Here is a 19,531-nt window from a genome sequence, read left to right on the forward strand (position 1 = left end):
GCAGGCACATGTGCATTAATATAAAAGAAAATATTTGAAGAGCATTATTTATTACAATCACTCTTAATGGAGTATAAGTGTGCTCTAGTCCATTATGAGCCAATTTGGGCATTTACCATTGGAATTATTGGACAGCCTGTTGAATCATAAAGTTCCACGTGCAGTTCAAAGCTAAAGTGAAAGGGCACATATTTACTGCCTACTTTACATGATATATGCCATTGACTTGGTGTAGCAGTCTAAGCCCTACGAGAATGGTTAGAGTATTCAGCTATTGGCTGCTCTGATTGCCTCTAACAATGGCATACTTGTCACACACAGGTGCAACCACTGTCGCCACGCTAAGGCCTATCCTGGGGCCTATATATGCATCTGGTAGAGATACAATGTAGCTCTTCCGGTAAGTAGCCTTCACATAGCGACAGTGGTACACACATCCTCCTATCATAGGGCAATAATTGCCATTGTACCTCAATTTTGGACTGGTGTTTAGGTAGGACGTCAACTTGATCAAGTAAAGCTAAAAACTAGAAGCTAAAACTCGAAAAAGGCAAAACTTTCAGCTTCAGAACTGCAGCTACATTCTATGGAACTACCAAAAGAGTGTGGTAGCTCCTTGCTGCGGATCCGTAGCCCTACCAATCCCTTTGCTAGTTGTGTTAGGGGAGTGGGGCACAACTAGCAAAGGGAGTGGTAGGGCTACGGATCTGCAGCAAGGTAGCTCCATGGTGATACTGATACGCTCCTGCTTGGGAAAACAACACAGAGACTTGTGAATTGCGATATCAACATCCTTCCGATCCTTAATATATTTTTCATAAACCAATAAGTCAATCATTTAAACATACAGACCTTTATTTCCTGAAAATGATAGGCTAAAATGTACAGTGTACGTCCAGAGAATACTTTGAAGTTATTTGAATATTTTTAGAATGATGTTCACAGTCACACTTGGAAGTTGTGACAATTTAGTCCAGTTGTAAGTGAAACATATTTATGAAAATCATCATTAAATTAAGTACTTTCAATACTTAGACCTCAATCAATTTTGACAGTCAGGAAAAACGGACAGAAATAATTGAGTGAAATTTGACTAATATGACGAATCTCTGACTTAAAATGACGTTAAAGTTAATGTCATTTTCCAGTTGAATACAATGTACGTACCAAGCTTGCAGGTCAAGTCCAGGGGGTCAAGTATGATATGAAATAGGCCCAGAAGAAAGTTTTTAAATAGCTTTGAAACAAGCGGACTGCCGATCTTGTTAAGCAGTCATCTAGTACCAAGACTTTTAAGTTTTTTCACATGATGCTTTGCTTGGTGTCTACCTCCATGGTGTACAACATACATGATTCGGCACTCAGCAGAGGACTGCCCTTTCATATTGGAAATATTTGTGAGTTCACATGGCGATGTAATCTTACATCCAGTTTAGAAATGGCTAATATTATGATACTTTGGACAAAGCTATTTTTGTCAACATTTTACAATACTATCTTGTCAATGCACCAATTATAAAAATATTCATTGCCACCATTTTAATACTTCAACAGTGCAATGGTAATGCTGCTGAATTAAAAGAATCTGTACTAGATATGTACCAAGTTAAAGGGACAAAGTTGCTCATTTTTGACATTATTTTGCCATTTAAATTTCTTTTGATAGATCATTCTCACTGAAATATGCTCACTCTCTGGTTATTGCAATTGCAATCCAATTCTCACCCTTTTATATGACACATTAACATGTGAAATTTACTATGTTACAATTTTTGGTACATACCTTAAATTAAATTATTAAGTGATCACAATTGTTATATCCATGCATGCACATGAGTTGAGCTGTGACAACCAGAGATTGCAATTGAGCCCATTTAAGTGAGCAGCAGAAAAGCATATATTCAACAGAAATTAAAATGACCAAAATTTTGTCAAAAATGAGTGACTTTGTCCCTTTAATAGCCAATGAAAATGGCTAAATTCCGTGTGTGCTGTTTTGTTATTTTTGCCTGTCAGTCACTGTAATTTGAAACAATGGTGTATGGACAAGGTGTTGTTGGTTTTGTTGTTGTTTACTTTGAAGGTCAGAGTTACATAATTCATAAGATTTCAGAATTTTACCAGGAAAAATGGTTTCATTTTTACTATAGAAAATTTATAAATGGTAAAATTAATTTAGATATATGATTGAACAAGGAATATCAGACCCAACACTTTACAGTACTCTAAATGTGTGTTCAAACTTGCTGTCACAACTCTGACCTGGCAATTATCTGAGTTTGCTGAAACAAACATGCGTGTACCACAAGTTTGTTAAAGGGACTGCAAAAGACTTGGCGAGGAAGTTAAACAAATTTTATGCAGTAAAAGAGGACAGGAGCTGAATATTATTTTCAGAATTTTTCAGTATTGGCTGCTGTATTTTAGCATGATATGCTCAGTATTGATTCAGTTTGTCAGCCTAGCCTGATGACACTTGAGCAGTGGTGTCATTTTTTGTGTCCAGTGAAGTCTTAAAACTGTTTTTTGTGGTTTGTTCCACATTCACAAGTGAGCTGACAAAATGAAAAATTGAGCATTTTATCAAACTTGTGCAGAAAATCAAACAATTATGAAATCAGGGGTTTCCCTTTTATTAAAAGTACTGAAAAATCTGTAGCATAGAATTATCCAGATTTTTGTGTACAAGATTAGTTTTACCCATGCTGGTCAAATGTGACTGACACCGAGTCATTGAAAGTATTCTTGGGTAAGGCTGACATCCATATCTAGACTTGTTCTTGTCACATTGCAGGCATCCATTGCTGGTGTCCATCTATATTGCCCTGTGTTGTAAATCCCCACCTCAATTTTTGAACGTCAAAGATTCGATCTATTCTATTGTTTTGAAACTGGGGGAGGGTCACAAATTTTTCAGCCTTGCTTTAGGGGAGGGTCATAAATTTTTGGACTAAATTTTGGGGGAGGGTCATGAATTTTTTGCCACTCTCTTGCGAAATCCCCCCAGCCCTCCCCCCTGCTAATTTACGTCCAGTCCCTTACTCGGTAAGAATTTACATCAGAACCTATGAAGTTCCAGCTAGACTGTCCCCATAGGTCTCATTTATACTGCAATTTTACAGTAAAAGTTGATCCAAAACCATGACAACAAGGCATTATATGCAGTGTTGTTTACCCCATGCAGTGATGAATTCAAAATACATTTCACATTGTTCTAGATTCACATCTTTTATTCCACCAGTGACTTTTCAATGTTCATTCCATCAACCTCTCTCCACAATGGAAACTTCATTGGTAAATGTCCAGTTTTCTCACTTACAACATCAGCCAAGTGTTGGTCCAATAATTTGGATCCTTCCACTGAAAGGTGTATGCCATCAGGTAGGAGAAATCTTTCCCAATTCTAAAATTGAAAGCAATACAGAAACAAATGAAATTCCATATATAGTTGATCATTCCATAATTTGTTTTTTTTTTCTTTTTCGATATCTTTAGGTCATTTGCATGAGTTGAGAGAGCCTTATAAAATAAAATAGGATTTTAACATTCTGAATTGACTGTAATTGTCTTGAATACTTGTTAATGTTAAAACAAAATACTGTAAATACGAGATTGATTTCAAAACTTTAACTTGGAAATATAAATTTAATCTTATTCAAATTGCAGTTCTCTTTCAGATTGTGAGTGACATTTGGAACTTCAGAACAAAATGATTTGATAAGAACTCTATGCTATTGATTCCAGCACCAATGCTTTTTGGTAATATTTGCAGAGGTCTCTCCCCCCCCCCCCCCAACCCCCCACCCAGTGTATTGAAACAATGTATTAGAGGGCTCCCCAACCATTTAGATATGTAATGAAAACTGCTTATATGATATGAATAAGAAAATATGTTATACTTTTGGTATGGTACAAACTGTACAGACTAGTGCTTTAACAAAGCGAAATCAATATTACCTGTTGTGAAGACATCAAGTGGAATAGATCTATAAGAGCAATATTGGTTGTCTTGGTGATGGAACAGCAAACATCAGCATATTTTACTGTCAATTCATTTGTTTTGTTCTTTGGATGCCCTAGTAAATAAAAACAAAGAAACAATCAAATAAGCACAGCTAATCATGTGACAATAATGTAAAGCAGGCATTTCAAAGTCTAGAACTTGAGAATGTGGTGAATTGTTCAAATGAAAACTACCGTAAAGTCAGGTTATACTGCATGATTTCACAAATAAATTGTACAAATTACCACTTACTTAATTGCAGTAACAATCATCCTAATTCCTGCTCCTAATTCACTTCAATCTCTACCCATATGATGCTACAAATGCATAGGTCTTTACAAATTCATTTTAATCTGTAGAGCTTGATACTGGAATACAGAAACATACAAACAGACAGACAGAAATACAAAGACACTAGAATGTAAGCTGTAACAGTTAAGGTTATACAATTTCTTTGAAGTTATAATAATAACTAAATGGTGATCAAACAGGAAAGTCCTTAGATTCTTCTAAAAACAAAATAAAAAATCACAAAAAATCAATTCTATATTTACAGTAGCGTCTTACCTAAACTTCTCTTGCATTCATCATCCCATGCAGTCTCATTTACCATTGGTGGACTGATTATGATAATTTTTTCATTTCCAATTCCAATTGAATTCAAATAATGAATCATATCCTGCGTGTGAAAGGTCAATGAATAAAATTATTAAAAATTTGACATGATACATAACCACAGATGGTGTATTCAAAAACAGCTGTAAATGCTATTCTTGTCTCATTCATGTTTCTTTTTAAAGCATCAATGTTAAAAAAATTATAAATTAAACCCTGTCAGACTCCCAATCAAACTCTCCATTGCACAAACCAATAGACAAGATAAATGTCATCAATCAGTCATTTGTGTGTAATAGTGAAGAAGATTTATGAAAGTGCTTTGACTCGCTTTAGATTATCTACTCATATAATGCACATTGAACATTGAACAATATAGATGGGAAAGGATAAAACCCCCAAGAACTGACAGAAAATGTTTAGTATGTAATTGTGGGCAAGTAGAGGACGAATACCACGTGTCTTATCTGTCCTGTATATTGAGAACTGCCAGCTAAATTCATTCCTAGTTATTTCTTTGACCCCCTGTAGAATGTTTTATCAACTTATGTCAACAAAAAATGTTTATTTACTGAATCAGCTGAGTAAATACATATTTTTTGCTTTTCAAAAAAGGGAGAATTTGTTACAAACCTAGATAAATTCCTCTTCAAATACCCAGATGGTTAAATGCAGAGTTGTATTTTGTTTTGTATTTAAAAGGCCTTTGGCCTTATATATACGGAATAAATTATTATTATTCATCAATCAGTCAACAAAATTTCAGCTGTAATTTTTAATTTTTTTTAACTAATTACACCTGTCATGCAGCAGGATAATAACCTGGACTGAATTATGACTTGAATCTGTTCATCCCTGATTCCCTGTTAAAGGTAGGGGAGCCGATCCCAGGGATCGAGGTTGTTCTAATCTGTAAGAGGATAATGAAGGTGTCATAGCCTTTTGTTTTCCATTGAAATTGTAATCCAGTACGTAAATTTTCTGGCAAGACAATCTGATGCCTGAACCATGCCTTTGAACGTCCTCACTCACCATTAACAACAATGGGTTTGGGCCAAAACATGGTGGTGATAGAGTTAAAAGTGATTGTCATAGTTGGCTGTTTTCATCTAGGATTGATACATATTTTGTTTAATACATCTTAACCATTTTTGTCTGCAAAATGCAATTGTTTACAAGGAAGTAATCCAATATGAACAATGTTCACATTATTATTGTAACATTTGATTCAAATAAATATCTGCTCACTTTCTCTTTTCATGATAATCGTATACATAACACTCACTCATTTACCGAATTCAAATGAGGGCAATCTAAAATTCAACAGCATTTCCAGACAACAGTTTGTAATACACACGGCAAGGCTTAACATCTGTGACACATCTGTGACACGTTCTATACACAAAGCTGATGATATCACTCCATGAATATCTGTTGTGTCATGTCAACTAAAATAATTCACATGAATATCTACAACGCACTTTGTGCAGTAATCATCCCTCTGAATTGCTTCACTATGATGAAATATTTCAGATTTATCCCAAAGTAGAATAATATGTATAATGCAACAAAAAGCATTGAAATGCCTCTTTATATCTGGACTATTGGAAAACTATTTTCCTATCTATTACCTATCTACAGTAGAACTGATCTTCTCTGATTTGTGACCAATAATCTACCACTTATAATTTTTATTGAAAAGTTCAAATCGAATATGTTCATGTAGGAGTTTTATACTCTTTCAACAAAAGTATAAGGGGAATTATTAAAAGGAAGTGATTGAACCAAATCTCTATATCTAATTTTAATCAGATACATTTTATACTGGAAGGATGTGCTTTACCTTCATATTTTGTTTGAATTTATCCAGTGATACATGTTGCAGAAAACCCTCAAAGACTGAATCATTGGTTCCAAAGAATAGTGTCACTAAGGCAACATTATCTGCCATCTCCTTGGTGATAATTTGAGGTAGGATGTGACTGCACCATGATGAATTATATCCTGCAAAACCTCGGCTAAGAACATCACATTTCCTGTACAAGAATAGTAAGATCAAGTAAATATAACTGGAATGAGGTGTACATGATATGTTTCATTTTAAGGAGTGTTCTCACTGGGCATTTGTCTGATTCAATACCAGTTTTAGCCCAACAATCTCAAGCTCATTAACCTGTCCCCGCAATATTTTGAAAATCTTTCACATCTTTGCCAATGAGTCAACATCACTACACATGTAAACATGTCCAACAAAGAACAACAAAAATTGTATTTATTTTATACATAAAATAACATTTTCCTTCCTCTTGTTAAGTTTTCTTAAGTCATGGCCAAGTTTGCTGTTCTTTATGGGATGCTTTTAGAAGCAAACTTCTGAAAAAGTGTATGTTGTCAATACAAACTGCATGTTTCCTGGTGTAGCAGTGTAATTTTGCGTTGTGAATGCATGCACAAAGTGTATACTTTGTGTACATGTAGAGTTCACACTGACTTATTTTCAAAGACAATAAAAGTGCCTACCTTTGTAATTTGTCAGCTAGCGCTGCTCCCCAGTGACCCTCTCCAAATGAACGCTGTCACAACAGAAATGATAACATTAAGAGAGATACATAGGACCTCTCATAGCTTGTAGAAATAATCTACTGAATGAATGACAAATGCCAGTAAGAATAAAAATCAGCAAGTAAAACAATATAAGGACAGGCACCCCTCACACTGAACAACAACAAAACATTAGATAAACAAAGGGCATACAAAGAAATATAAATAAAAAAGACAAACAATTGCACAAACAAAAAGGTTGACAGAAGAAATATGATAAATATGTAAAGCAAAGCAATTGGTAAGAAAAGTTACTCTATATTTTGCTATTGCATAGCAAAATGATCATATATATTGATTAAAAGTATCACTATATAGCTCTACTAACATATTTGGCAAAAGTTTTTTCAGTCAGTTTTCCTCATTTGTCTTTTAGATTATTATTTCTTCTTTTACTTGTTGTTACCCATTCTAAGACCCCTGTGATATTAATTAAACTGACCAATTTACATAAATGTTTACATTTAATAGACAAAATCAGTTCACAGGGCATCCAAGTACCAAAAACAGCTAACAACATCTAGCAGCCACATATTATGGTGTATACTTTTCTATGTTGATCCTCAGTCTTCCATCTATTGAGATTCAAATATTCCATAGAAATATTCTGTATGGCTTTTGAAGTTTTATATTGCTGTGCAATCTTAGTGAATTCCTCAGGAAGACAACTAAATGATCCAATCTTTCAATAGACTGTGATATTGGCTGTCTTTGTTTATTGCATAGTCGAATTTACACATTTCTGTTCTGTTCATAATCTATGCCATACATATTCCAAACTATGACAGCACACTTTGTGCCAGTATATGTCTTTTTTCAGGAACAATGGGATAAATAATATATATTACAGCACCTCAAACACAGTATGAGACCAGTAATCAAAACACCAAAAGTAAAGTAAAAGTACATGTAATATACATACAAACTTCTCTCTTGAAGAAAGTGACACTGAGCACTGGATTGACAGAATGAGAAATGTAACTGGATCGAATTATTATAAGTGTCATATTTCTGTTTCTAGACTCAAATAACATTAGGCAATACACACACATATGTGTGTATGTGGAGGGGCCTTATTATGTTAAAAAAACTTCAGGTACTTGACATTTTAATTCATGAGTAGAACAAGAAAATGTACCTCAAGAACAGAACAAAGATACTGGAAAATTCGTAAGTTATGGATCACATCTTAAAATATCAAGCAAGACTTCTTGTACAGACCTGAAATCTACATGAGATTTAATTGGGGAACATGATCAGGTTAAAGCCCAGGGTGAAATGGACCAGGATCCGGATTAATGCCAAGTTTGGGTGGGCGTTTTGGGGCATGGCTCTGCATAATGAGTCTGTTGGTAACGGTTGCTATCGTTCGCATTATCTGCGTAATCTGTTTGCTCTCAAATCACGCTCTGACTATAAGCTTAGGTACAGCTTCGCAATATGCGAAAGAAAAAAGAAAGACTGTTCCCTGGGGGCCATTACGAAAGCGATTTTTCCCCTAATCGTCGTAATTTTAAAAGGCTTTGTGAAACTTTGCGGATATCTGTATGGCCTACGTGTTTATGAAACAGTCTATGTTTATGGTATGCCAATAATGTTTGTTTGGGAATCGCTTCGGCTGATTTTCACGGAGCGGTCTACCTTGCCGTTGCCAGTTGTCACTCAAGCGCCATTATGAATTTTCGATGAGTTAGGGGTCTTTTATACCCCGCACTGGGGTTTAAATCAATGTTGATCCTTCAACCCTCCCCACGATATAATGGTACTGTTCTGGGTAGCTCCATTGCTATACGACAATACAATTGACAACATCAGCATTGTATGGTCATACATGATTAGCGACATGCCACAGTACTGATGGTTTGTGAACCTGACTGTGTGACATATGACATGTATGACAAGGGAAACAGTGGAAAGTCGTGGCTCGATCGTAACTTCCGGGTTGTTTGAAAACGCACATCATAATGTATCAATCACAGACAACTTGAATATACCTCCTCCCTACAGAAAGCCCATGGGTAATAGCGTAAGCCCTGCTACAGTATGTCTAGTTGTGCTGAGAAGGTCGTGGTCGTTGTCATGATGACTGTCAAAATTTGCGTACAACTCTGAGTGAAATGAGTTGTCAATACTAAGGTAACCAAACTTTTGAGTATCACTGTTATCCATTAGGCCAAAAAAAGATCGTTTCCGGTCATCGCGTATGTCATTGTCATTTCAGGACCTGCGCATCATGGCTTTTTTGGGTTATCATGCTCATCAGTACAGCTAACCTTGATATCCCTGTTTGCATGTCCAAAAATGATAAAAAGAAAGCGAAAGTATTATGCAGCCAGTGATAACAGACAAAACTGTTGCATCAATAGTGCCAAACCAGCATAGTTAAGAATTGAAAAAAAGAAAAAGTAAAAAAAAGAAAACTGCGTTGCCGCATCACTTTTGATGAATGTCAAGGACCTGAGACATTTTTTTTTTTTTGAGGGGGGTGCTGTATACCTTTTTTCTGTTGGGTATTAGGTGTGCAAGTATTCACATCAAATGACTGGAAAATTCACTTCATGGGCAGAATCTTGAAAAATTGTTTTTTCTTGTCTGGTTCATGATAAACCAACCCTAAACAAAAATATGCATTGGCTACAGCCATTGTTACTGGGCTACCAACTCCGGAAAATGGTAGCCCATGTGGTCTACCAGGGAAAAAAGTTAATTTCGAGCCCTGTGATACAATATCATACTCACACTAGGGGTTTCGCGAAGTGACGATCGGAACGCCTGTGGAATATGAGAACCTCCGACACTATCAATTGTGCCATCACCGGTACATCCTAAACCGCGTCTGTACGCGTTCCGACGGCAGACTCCGACACTTTGTGCCTGGAGTCGTCGGTGCACATGCGACTCCAGGCACCTGTATGTGGGGGTGGAGAGGGAATGTGGTGGAATGTAGACACGGTACCGTACTGTACCAGCCGGCCGTGAGTTATCAAAAGGATTGTACATTAATTTTACGTTTACCTGAGTGAGCGAATCTCCATACAGAATCACAAGTGGCCACATAATCGCTATGTATAGTAGGTGTGAAAGACCAATGACATGAAGCAGGTCAGGTAGCGATCACGAAGCTTTACTGGTTACACTGTCTCTGGCGTGGGGATGGGGCGGGCGAAATTTGTATGAAATGGATTCACCTTCAGATCACGCTCGCTGGGAAGGGACTTTGATTGTACTTTCGCGCTCTGCTGACCTGCTTTGCGCCGTACACGTAGATGTGTGGGTACTGTAGCTGTACCCGGTGTCAATGGCCTTTTCGTGACCTAAGGTCATGCTTTGGCACATGTGGCAGGGTTACAGACACAGGCGCGAGCGGGCGCTCTGATAGTCGCTTCGCGAAGTCCAGGGGCTTTTCTTTGGGACAAGATATAGTATAAAATGGGAGCGTTTAGTTATTACGGCCGGAACTGGGCCGGCAAAATCCGGGGGGGGGGGGGGGGGGGGGGGGGGGGGGGTGTGGGGGGGGGGGGGGGGGGGGGGGGGGGGGGGGGCGGGGGGGGTGGGGGGGGGGGGGGGGGGGGGGGGGGGGGTGAAGGATCGCCTTAAATTTGAAAACTGCAGGGGGGCGTCGTGTATTTTTCAAACAGCACAGGGGGTTCACTTAATTTTCACAAGTATCCGTCCCGTCAAAAAATAGTTTTGGTGTTCAAAAATATTCTGGAAATAAAAATGATTCGACCGCATGATTTCATTCTGCGAAGTCATTTAACTGTAAATCTGAATAAAAGTATATTCATCTGTCGCACGAACATCTTGCCTTGACAACTCTGAGCCTTGTCTTCTTGTAAATCGAGCTCACTGAGGGCACTGAAGTATTCCTCAGTATTTTTAGAGACATATTAGAGATATAGCAAATTTTGTCAGGGAAACTATTTAACAGTTACCTGTAGACTTATAAGTGAAATATTTGAACCAATTACGTTTGCATCAATTGTCAAACACCTATAAAAGTACAGATAAGTTAGTTCAGTATTGTAAAAATACAATTTTCTCATAGACTCAAACATATAGTGAATCAATATTTTGACTACCATGTACAGTGAATCAACTTTTTCAGTCAAGTTCCAAAATCAAATTTTTGTACACACACGCACTTTTTACCTGCCACTGCAAGCAAAGTACATTTGCATCATGAATCATCACACATATATAAATGTACAAATATAGATTGTTTTTTTTATGGGAAAATGTTAATAGTTTGCCCAATAGACTCCTATGTATTATGATTTTATTTTTTAGGATGCAGCACTTATATCAACCACATTTTGCCTCTAATAGTTGTGCTGCAAATGGTGACCCTCCCCAAAAGGCGTGAAATTTCATGACCCTTCAAAAATGCTTGCACAAAAATATTGAGACCCACTTGTAATTTTTGTCCAATCCCTTTGAGGGGGATTTATAAATTATAGCAAGTCAGAAGGGGAGATTTTAATGCATAGTGAGTGTGATAGGGTGGTCATTTGAATCAGTCTGAGAATTTTTTTTATGCTATTGCCCCACTACCGAGGTGTTTGTGTGTCACTAAAGCAAGGGGGTGTCATGAAATTTTTGTCATCTTAAAAGGGGATCATCAATTTTTTGGTGCAATGGGTAGGGAGGGGTTCACTAATTTTGACTGATGCACAGGAAGAATTTGTCAGCCCACCCCTGTCCATAATAACTGTGCACTCCCTAAAGAAGTTCAAATATTGACTCCACCTATGTAGTTTTAACTAGATCATAACACACTATTAGAGTATTCATTTTCGAATAGTTTATCTAGTACAAAACAATTTAAACACCTCTTAGACTTTACCAGATTGCATTACTGCACACATCGAGATTTCAACATTTTTGATGTGAGAGGGGGAGATCTTGCTCTACCCCCTCGGCCTCTAGCATATTCTCCACACAATGCTCTGGTAGTTTTTTCCAGTATTTTTACTATTTAATTTCAATAAAGAATTCATCAGAGACAATCCTTAATTTTACACAATCAGGGTCGTCTAATTTAATGTCATCTGTCCTGCTCACATAGAATACTACTCAATATTTTTAGATGTGCAGTTGTCAACCAGTGGCATGTAATTAACTCAAGAACTACATATTAAAAAACTGGTAATAACGGGAAAAAAATTTACATTGCTTCCACATGTAAAAAAAAATTGATGCAGGAGAGACAATAGAAAAAAATTGCTGCAACAGTGGCAGGTAAAAAAAAATTGCTGCCAAACCCATTTCCTCCAGCCCCCCCCCCCCCCCCCCAATCAAATGTTTCTGCCCCTAAAGCCACAATTTTCAATCCCAGGTTTTTGCATTAGTGAAGTTCTCCTCCCAGTCAAATACTTGGCCAGTACAATGTTTGATTTCTGTAACATTAATTACACAAACTGATCTCAACCTTTTGACACCTTTTACTAATCCTGCAAACAGAGTTTATACAAGCGTTTGATTGACAGTCAGTTCAAATTGCAAATGGTCATTGATTCCCAACCACCAATGCTCGAATTTCCTAAAAAAATCGTCATCCAGTCATATTAGAATGAACCACAGAGTTCAATTGGCAGCAGCTTCACGCTGACTGCTTGGCAGTCTGTCTGCGTTATTGCGGCCGGAAAAAACTAAAAATACCGTCAAGGACAGTGTGCTCACATTGGTTTGAAATGTGTCCATTTGAGAAATATTTAAACCAGGAAAAACAAGGATGTCAAAAGCAAATAAGGTCTCCAACTTAGGTACTGGAGTTCATCTTTAGGAACATGCATATCAACTTCTATAGCAATGAGACAAACAGATCCTACATACATAAGCAAATGTCAACAACAAAAAATAGAGAAGGCTTGATAAAAAGAAAAGGTGGGAGCGGGTAAAAAAATGTACAAGGGATCTGGTAAAAAAGTAATGCTATCTCATCAATCTTCTAGACCCTAGCCCCTCCTGAATATCAAATGTTCCATCCCTTGGTATTACATAACGCCAGATGACAGGAAATGTATTTAAAACCTTGGGGAGTTTTACTTAATTGGATGAGTGTTATCATTCTAATGTAAACAGCACTTAAGTTAGTTACAGATAGTGAAATGCCTCCCACCGTGGGCGGTGATTACGACATCTGGAATTATCCTGGATCCAAATTTGTCATCAGTTCTTGTATGTCTTACATAGAAACAGGGTTCTCAAAAATTTTTGAAGTAGGCGGGAAAATTCAGAAAAGTAGGCGGTTAGCTTCTGTGTGCAACCAGAATCCCTGGGCGGGCGGGGGGGGGGGGGGGGGGGGGGGGTGGAGACAGTTCTGAGCATTTCATGCATTCTTATACAGTGTATAAAAGGCTATTCCAACATACACACAGGGGGAGGGTGTTCCTGTGTGCAAGAAATTTTTAAAATTTGAAGGCATTTTGGAGTAATTTCATGCATTATTGTACTGTATGGAAAGACCATTTCAGCATGAGAGTGTTGAGGATTATTTTACATTTGAAGACATTTCTGAGCAATTTCATGCATTCTTATATACAAGTGTATAAAGGCTATTTCAACATACACAAAGGGGGAGAGGGTTTCAGGGACAGGGTCCCCGTCCCTGTGTGTGGGCAAGAAATTTTTAATTTTGAAGACATTTTTGAGTAATTTTATGCATTCTTGTACAGTATTAAAGACCATTTCAGCATACAGAATAATCATTATCATTGCCAATTACAACATGTTTTCAAGGGATAAAGTTTAAAAAAGTCAGAAAAATTAATTTGATATCACTCGGGCCTGTCAACTGCATTCAGTTGACATGGATAATAGCAAAATTTCACCAGACTGTTGTGTAGAATTATGTTTAGCTCATGACTTGAACAAACATTTTGAAATACATCATAGAATGGGCCTAGGTTTTCACAACCCAGATAACGATCCGCTAGAATCCTGACCAGCCGGGCTGTACAAAGTGTTTTACTGATTTACATAAATAAACTTGATTGAAGATACAGTAAAATCAAAGAGTTTATTCAATTCAATGAATTATAGGAAAACAATTTTCAGTGATTTTAATTCACTGTACTAATTTCACAATAAAACGAATCCGCGAGCTGATTATTGATTTTTTGCTGATGTTAATAATAATTGAAAAAAAGAGCTAAATTTCAGTGTTCATGTTTGATAAAACCTCAAACTAACGACACTGAACGCCAGCCTGTACTACACCGTGTGTGTACAAAGCACGGGTAGTCAATTGTAACACAGTTAACACACAACACGATATCGGTCGACCTGAAATTTGACACTGTGATCGACGTAGCGTTTCAAAAGTACGAAAAGTGAGACCAAGTAATATTTTGTTTATTTAGATTTGATCTAAACCTCCCAAAACCAACAGACAAAGTCAGAAAATCAAAGTTTTCGAGCGTCGACTTTCTCATCCGCGATGCACACAACCACGGCCCCTCAACAAAACGCGATGTCGATCGACTTGAGTTGACATCGTGATCGACCATGGATACATTGACGTGGCGTTTCGAAAGTATGAAAAATGAGACTCAATAACTTGTGGTCGCTTTAGATTTGATCAAAAACCTACCAAACCCATCAGACTAGGCCCTACTCTTACGCAGAAAACCAAAGCTATCGAGCGTCGACTTTCTCTTCCACGTTTGAGCGAAACAAAAGTCGGCTTCATTCGGTTGGCTATTGGGGGGCATAACGTAATTGTATGTTAGTCCAATTTTCGGCTATACCCGAGTGAACGTCGGAATAATTCGGGCTGTGATCGGGCGAGCGAGTACTAGGTTGACCTCGAGAGCGAAACCCAGTCACGGTGTACAGTACAACACGTTCGCTGATCGCGTACTACAGTGATAGCAACAAGTTCACCGCGTAAATTGCTAGACTACATATAGCCACATCGGCACTTCTGAAATATTATCTGCGGCTTGCAAGACCACCAAAAAATCTAATTATTGTTATCAAAACCAGAATTTCTGGGCCAGAGAGCGAAACAGTGCTGAAAAGTAGCCGGCCAAAATACGAAGTAGCCGGTCAATTTGGCCGGCATCCGGCTAAAAATGAACACGCTGTAGAAAAGTTGCAAAAATTGGTCCGCAATGAAAAAATTCACCTCAACTTTGTTTTCTGGATCAAAATTTCCAACAAATTGATACCAAATATGACAAAATTATGTTCACAGCCTTCAAAACTGTCTCACAACATATCCTGGGTTGGTGTAGGTCATTTAAGGTCACAAACTGAGAAAATTACCTAAAATATACAAATTTCGGGGTTTCCCAACACTTTGAGCAGAAATTTGTCTAATAACATCCCCCGGGACTTTATACCAAATTACAAAGCTATCAAACAAGTAATTTTGAGAACAAGTTTTCTTGACCAAAAATGACAATATTGTCTTAAAAATACAAATTTGTATATTTCAGGAAAATTTCCACATATCTAACTATTGTCATCTCTGTACGTCTGTATACCACATATAAAAGCTGTCTGTCCAGGGGTTTTAAAAAGAAAATACTTTTTAAGATTTTTTGACCAAAAATGACAAAATCGCTCCAAAATAGTATTTTCCCAATTTTGTCATAATTTCAACAATAAGAAGAGTAACACCCTCGCAAAGATCCAACCCAAATTTGAGAGGCATTGGGCTGGCGGTTTCAGAGAAGAAGTTACTGAAAATGAGAAAAATCACCAAAAAATTCAGCAAAAATACAAAATTAATGATATCCTCACAATATTTGTAAAACTGTATAAGGTTCACCTAAGGTACTTACACACAAATTTTCAGAGCAATCAAAAGAGCAGTTCTTGAGTTATTAATTCTTGACCATTTTCACATTTTGTAAGCTCATTTGCATAATTTTGGCAATGCAGACTTCATTTGAACAAAATCCTATCTATAGCCCAGGATGCATCAACACACCAAATACCAAGCTGAAACTTGCAGCGGTTTGCATGTTTTTGATGTTGACGGACATACTGTACATACATACATACATACATACATACATACATACATACACACATACATACAGACGCCATCGACTTCAGCTTATACGATAAACTCACATTGGTATAACCAAATGTGAGCTAAAAAGTAGCATTTTCTGGAGCGTGTGCCCGTCTGTTGCCTGTTTGGTGTCCACTTACACAGTGATTGCTGCCACTAAGCTTCGCACCCTTTTAAAGGGAGGCTCTGCCTTTAAATGATGCATCACCTTTCCCAGAGAGTCACCTTCCACCAACTTGAACAAGACTGAGCTTTTCTCTTTTTCTCATCCTTAAATGAACTGTCCTAAGCAAATTATAGGAGAAAGTGACCTCGTGGTAACACATGAATTGCATATAAAGATAGACTTTCCACACTTGCAATTTTCCACTCTAGAGGACAATTTCAAGTGGAATACCAAATTTGTTAGCTGTTTCTACACTTCATACTTCAAGCATTTTTAATAATCTGATGTGAAATCGCAATGTCTGGGTAGCATGCTTAACTACAATGTTGAACAACATCTTAACCCTTTTGCGCGCTGTAATTTTCTCCTGCCAAAATTTAAGTGTAAAATTTTACCAATTTTCATGAATTTTTCTGTAATTGTTTGATAATTTTGGACCAAATGGACATCACTTTTCACTGGCTACACTTTTTTCTCAAAATTTTGGCAAAAATCTGAGAAAAGCTGACTGAGATTTTTTATAAAGGGGACAAAAATAGACTATTGTACTCAAAGGGTTAATGTGAGTGTCCCATGTCCAGTGTACCTTCCAAGTTAAAGTGATAAACCACTGAATTTAAATCATATACTGGTGTTTGGCTGACACAAAGATATTTTAAGAAATTTTTAAACTTACTCAAATACTGGTAGTTTTTGAGTTTGAGAGCATACTACCTGTATTTGAATTGCGACTGAATAATGTTGTTGTGTACGAAAACTTAACAACTGCTGGATCAAATTCCATGATATTTGTTACTTGGTACATACTTAGATGCAATATTTATATACAGAATAAAAGAACTAAGATAATGCTTAATTGAGTAATATGGCCCTTGAATGAAAGTAAACTTGTATAAACAATCAACCTATAGCGGCCAATATAGCTCCGCTGTGTTATGTAAAGAACAACTATTTTTGACACGTGTAGACGAAGAAGGTGGAATGTAGCTCATTTCAGTGGCAGGACAAAAAAATGGCACAAGTAGCTGCAAAATACACAATTTGAAGATTTCATCATAATTTGAACATATCACATTAACATTATCTCTAAGAACATGTCAACCAAAGCTATCTGACAAGTAGTTTTTTTGAGAATCAAATTTTCTGACCAAAATGGCAATAATTGCCCGAAAAATATAAAATTGCAGAGTTCATCATAATTTCAAAATATTACATTTAGTTCATCTGCAGGAGCCTGAATACCAAATTTCAAAGCTATCAGACAAGTAGTTTTGGAGAAACACATTTTTTGACAAAAATTGGCAAAAATTGCCCCAAAATACAAAATTGCAGATTTCATGTAATTTCAATATAACACATTAAGTTAATCTGTGGAGCCTGTATTCAAATTTCAAAGCTATATAGCACATAGACTCTCGCAGTCGCTTGTACTGCTTGGTCCGCGTAGCTTCCGGTGCCTTCGGCACTCGATCTCGCGCCTTCGGCACTCGGCCTCGCGCCTTCGGCGCTCGATCGCCTACGTGGATTGCTACCGCACTTTAATAATGTGAATCCGGACAAAGAAGGCACGAGGGACTGTCGACAGTCTATATAGCACACTTTGCTCATACCTATAACCCAGTTACCAAATATCAAAGCTGTTAGACAAGAGGTTTTGATGAAACAAATTTTTTGCCCAAAAATGACAAAAATTGCCTAAAAAATACAAATTTGCATATTTCTGCACAATTTGAACAAATCTGAATTAGATCATCCCCAGGGACCTGTGTACCAAATATCAAAGCTCTCTGACCTGCAGTTTTGAAGAGGAAGATTTGTAAAGATTTTTTGACCAAAAATGACAAAAATTGCCTTAAAAAATACAAGTACACAAATTTCACCACGATTTGAATAAACTTAAGTGAGGTCATCCCAGTGAACTGCATATCAAAAATCAAAGCAATCCGACTTGCGGTTTTAGAGAAGAAGGCGATTGTTGATGGACGACTGACAACGATGACAACAGATGAAGTTGGAAAATCAGCTTATTTGATAAGCTCTGTGTCGCTGACAGCGGAGCTAATAAAACTATATGCAGCCATTGTCAGGAATGCCAAAGTACAGTAACTAGCATTTATTATGGAAAAGAAATAGTTAAAGATGAAATTCAGAATGAACACCATCTCTTTGTAATGAATCACCAAGTAACATCAGAGTAAAAGGTCCTAAATTTCCCGGCCAAATTTCTATATTTGACTTCTCTTTACTTGTAAAGCAGTCCTCACCAAAGTTAAAATCAAGTCAAAAGAGACATGTATATTTTTTTTCTAAAGGTAATATATACTTTCCAGACTGTTCTCTTTTGAAATACCTTGAAGGATAAATGAAATCAAAGTTTATCATTTATAATGTGGTGCAAATTATCTAAATTTTACTGATATTTGAAATTCAAAGTGGCAGCTATTCTTTTTCGTTTTGTATTAGTGGAAAATTAGGTTTTGATTTTCACAGACTGTGAAATCTTGCAGTTGCTCTACAAGCTTCAAAATTAGTCCATGCAAAAATGTAACATGTTGCAAAATTTGTCCCTGAGTTGCATTCTACCATATTATGGAAATGTAAGTTTCATGAACAATCATACAAAATTAATATGCATGTAACCTTGATGAAAACCGGATGTTTCACCGACGCATTTTTATACCAAATTCTTAATGTTGGTTGCAGGACACTCATGATGTAATTTATGAGTATGAATATAGGTTTTACAAATTCATGTATAACTTATACAGAATTAATAGATGGTTTTGAATTTGTTAATGACCTTTAAAATTAAATATATGAAACAAGTCATGTTGAATAACATTATGAAATGCCCTTGGTGCACAATGCGACAATGATCACACTTTGTTGTAGCCTACTGAGTTTGACTGAGATCTGCATGGCATTTCTATCTTTGCATATAAGTGAGATGAATTACCCGTACATCCCAGCAGAAAATCAAAAAATCACAATGCATTGACTGATATATTAAGTGAGCAATAGTTTTCTTGAAGTCAACGTGCTATGGACTAGAAGAGTCAAGGGTTGGATCTGCACCTGGTAGTTCCATTCTGAATATATACAGGCATAGACTAAAAAA

At 36.9% G+C, this 19,531-nt stretch overlaps 1 protein-coding gene across 2 annotated transcripts; it reads right to left on the reverse strand.

Moving 5' to 3' along the window:
* Positions 1 to 830: 830 nt before the first annotated feature.
* On the reverse strand, positions 831 to 10,523 carry LOC139117556 (isoamyl acetate-hydrolyzing esterase 1 homolog). Of its 2 annotated transcripts, none has more exons than XM_070680780.1 (6): positions 10,235 to 10,523; positions 7,139 to 7,191; positions 6,462 to 6,654; positions 4,571 to 4,682; positions 3,958 to 4,076; positions 831 to 3,403 (listed from the first exon to the last, which is right to left on the reverse strand). In XM_070680780.1, the coding sequence occupies exons 1-6, from the start codon at positions 10,274 to 10,276 to the stop codon at positions 3,230 to 3,232; spliced, it is 693 nt and encodes a 230-aa protein (XP_070536881.1). In that variant the 5' UTR covers positions 10,277 to 10,523; the 3' UTR covers positions 831 to 3,229. The 2 variants fall into 2 exon arrangements, with proteins under 2 accessions (XP_070536881.1, XP_070536880.1); XM_070680779.1 differs by lacking the exon at positions 10,235 to 10,523 and adding an exon at positions 9,959 to 10,228.
* Between the last annotated feature and the right edge of the window lie 9,008 nt (positions 10,524 to 19,531).

Source organism: Ptychodera flava, chromosome 18 (assembly GCF_041260155.1).
Source record: "Ptychodera flava strain L36383 chromosome 18, AS_Pfla_20210202, whole genome shotgun sequence".
NCBI lineage: Eukaryota > Metazoa > Hemichordata > Enteropneusta > Ptychoderidae > Ptychodera > Ptychodera flava.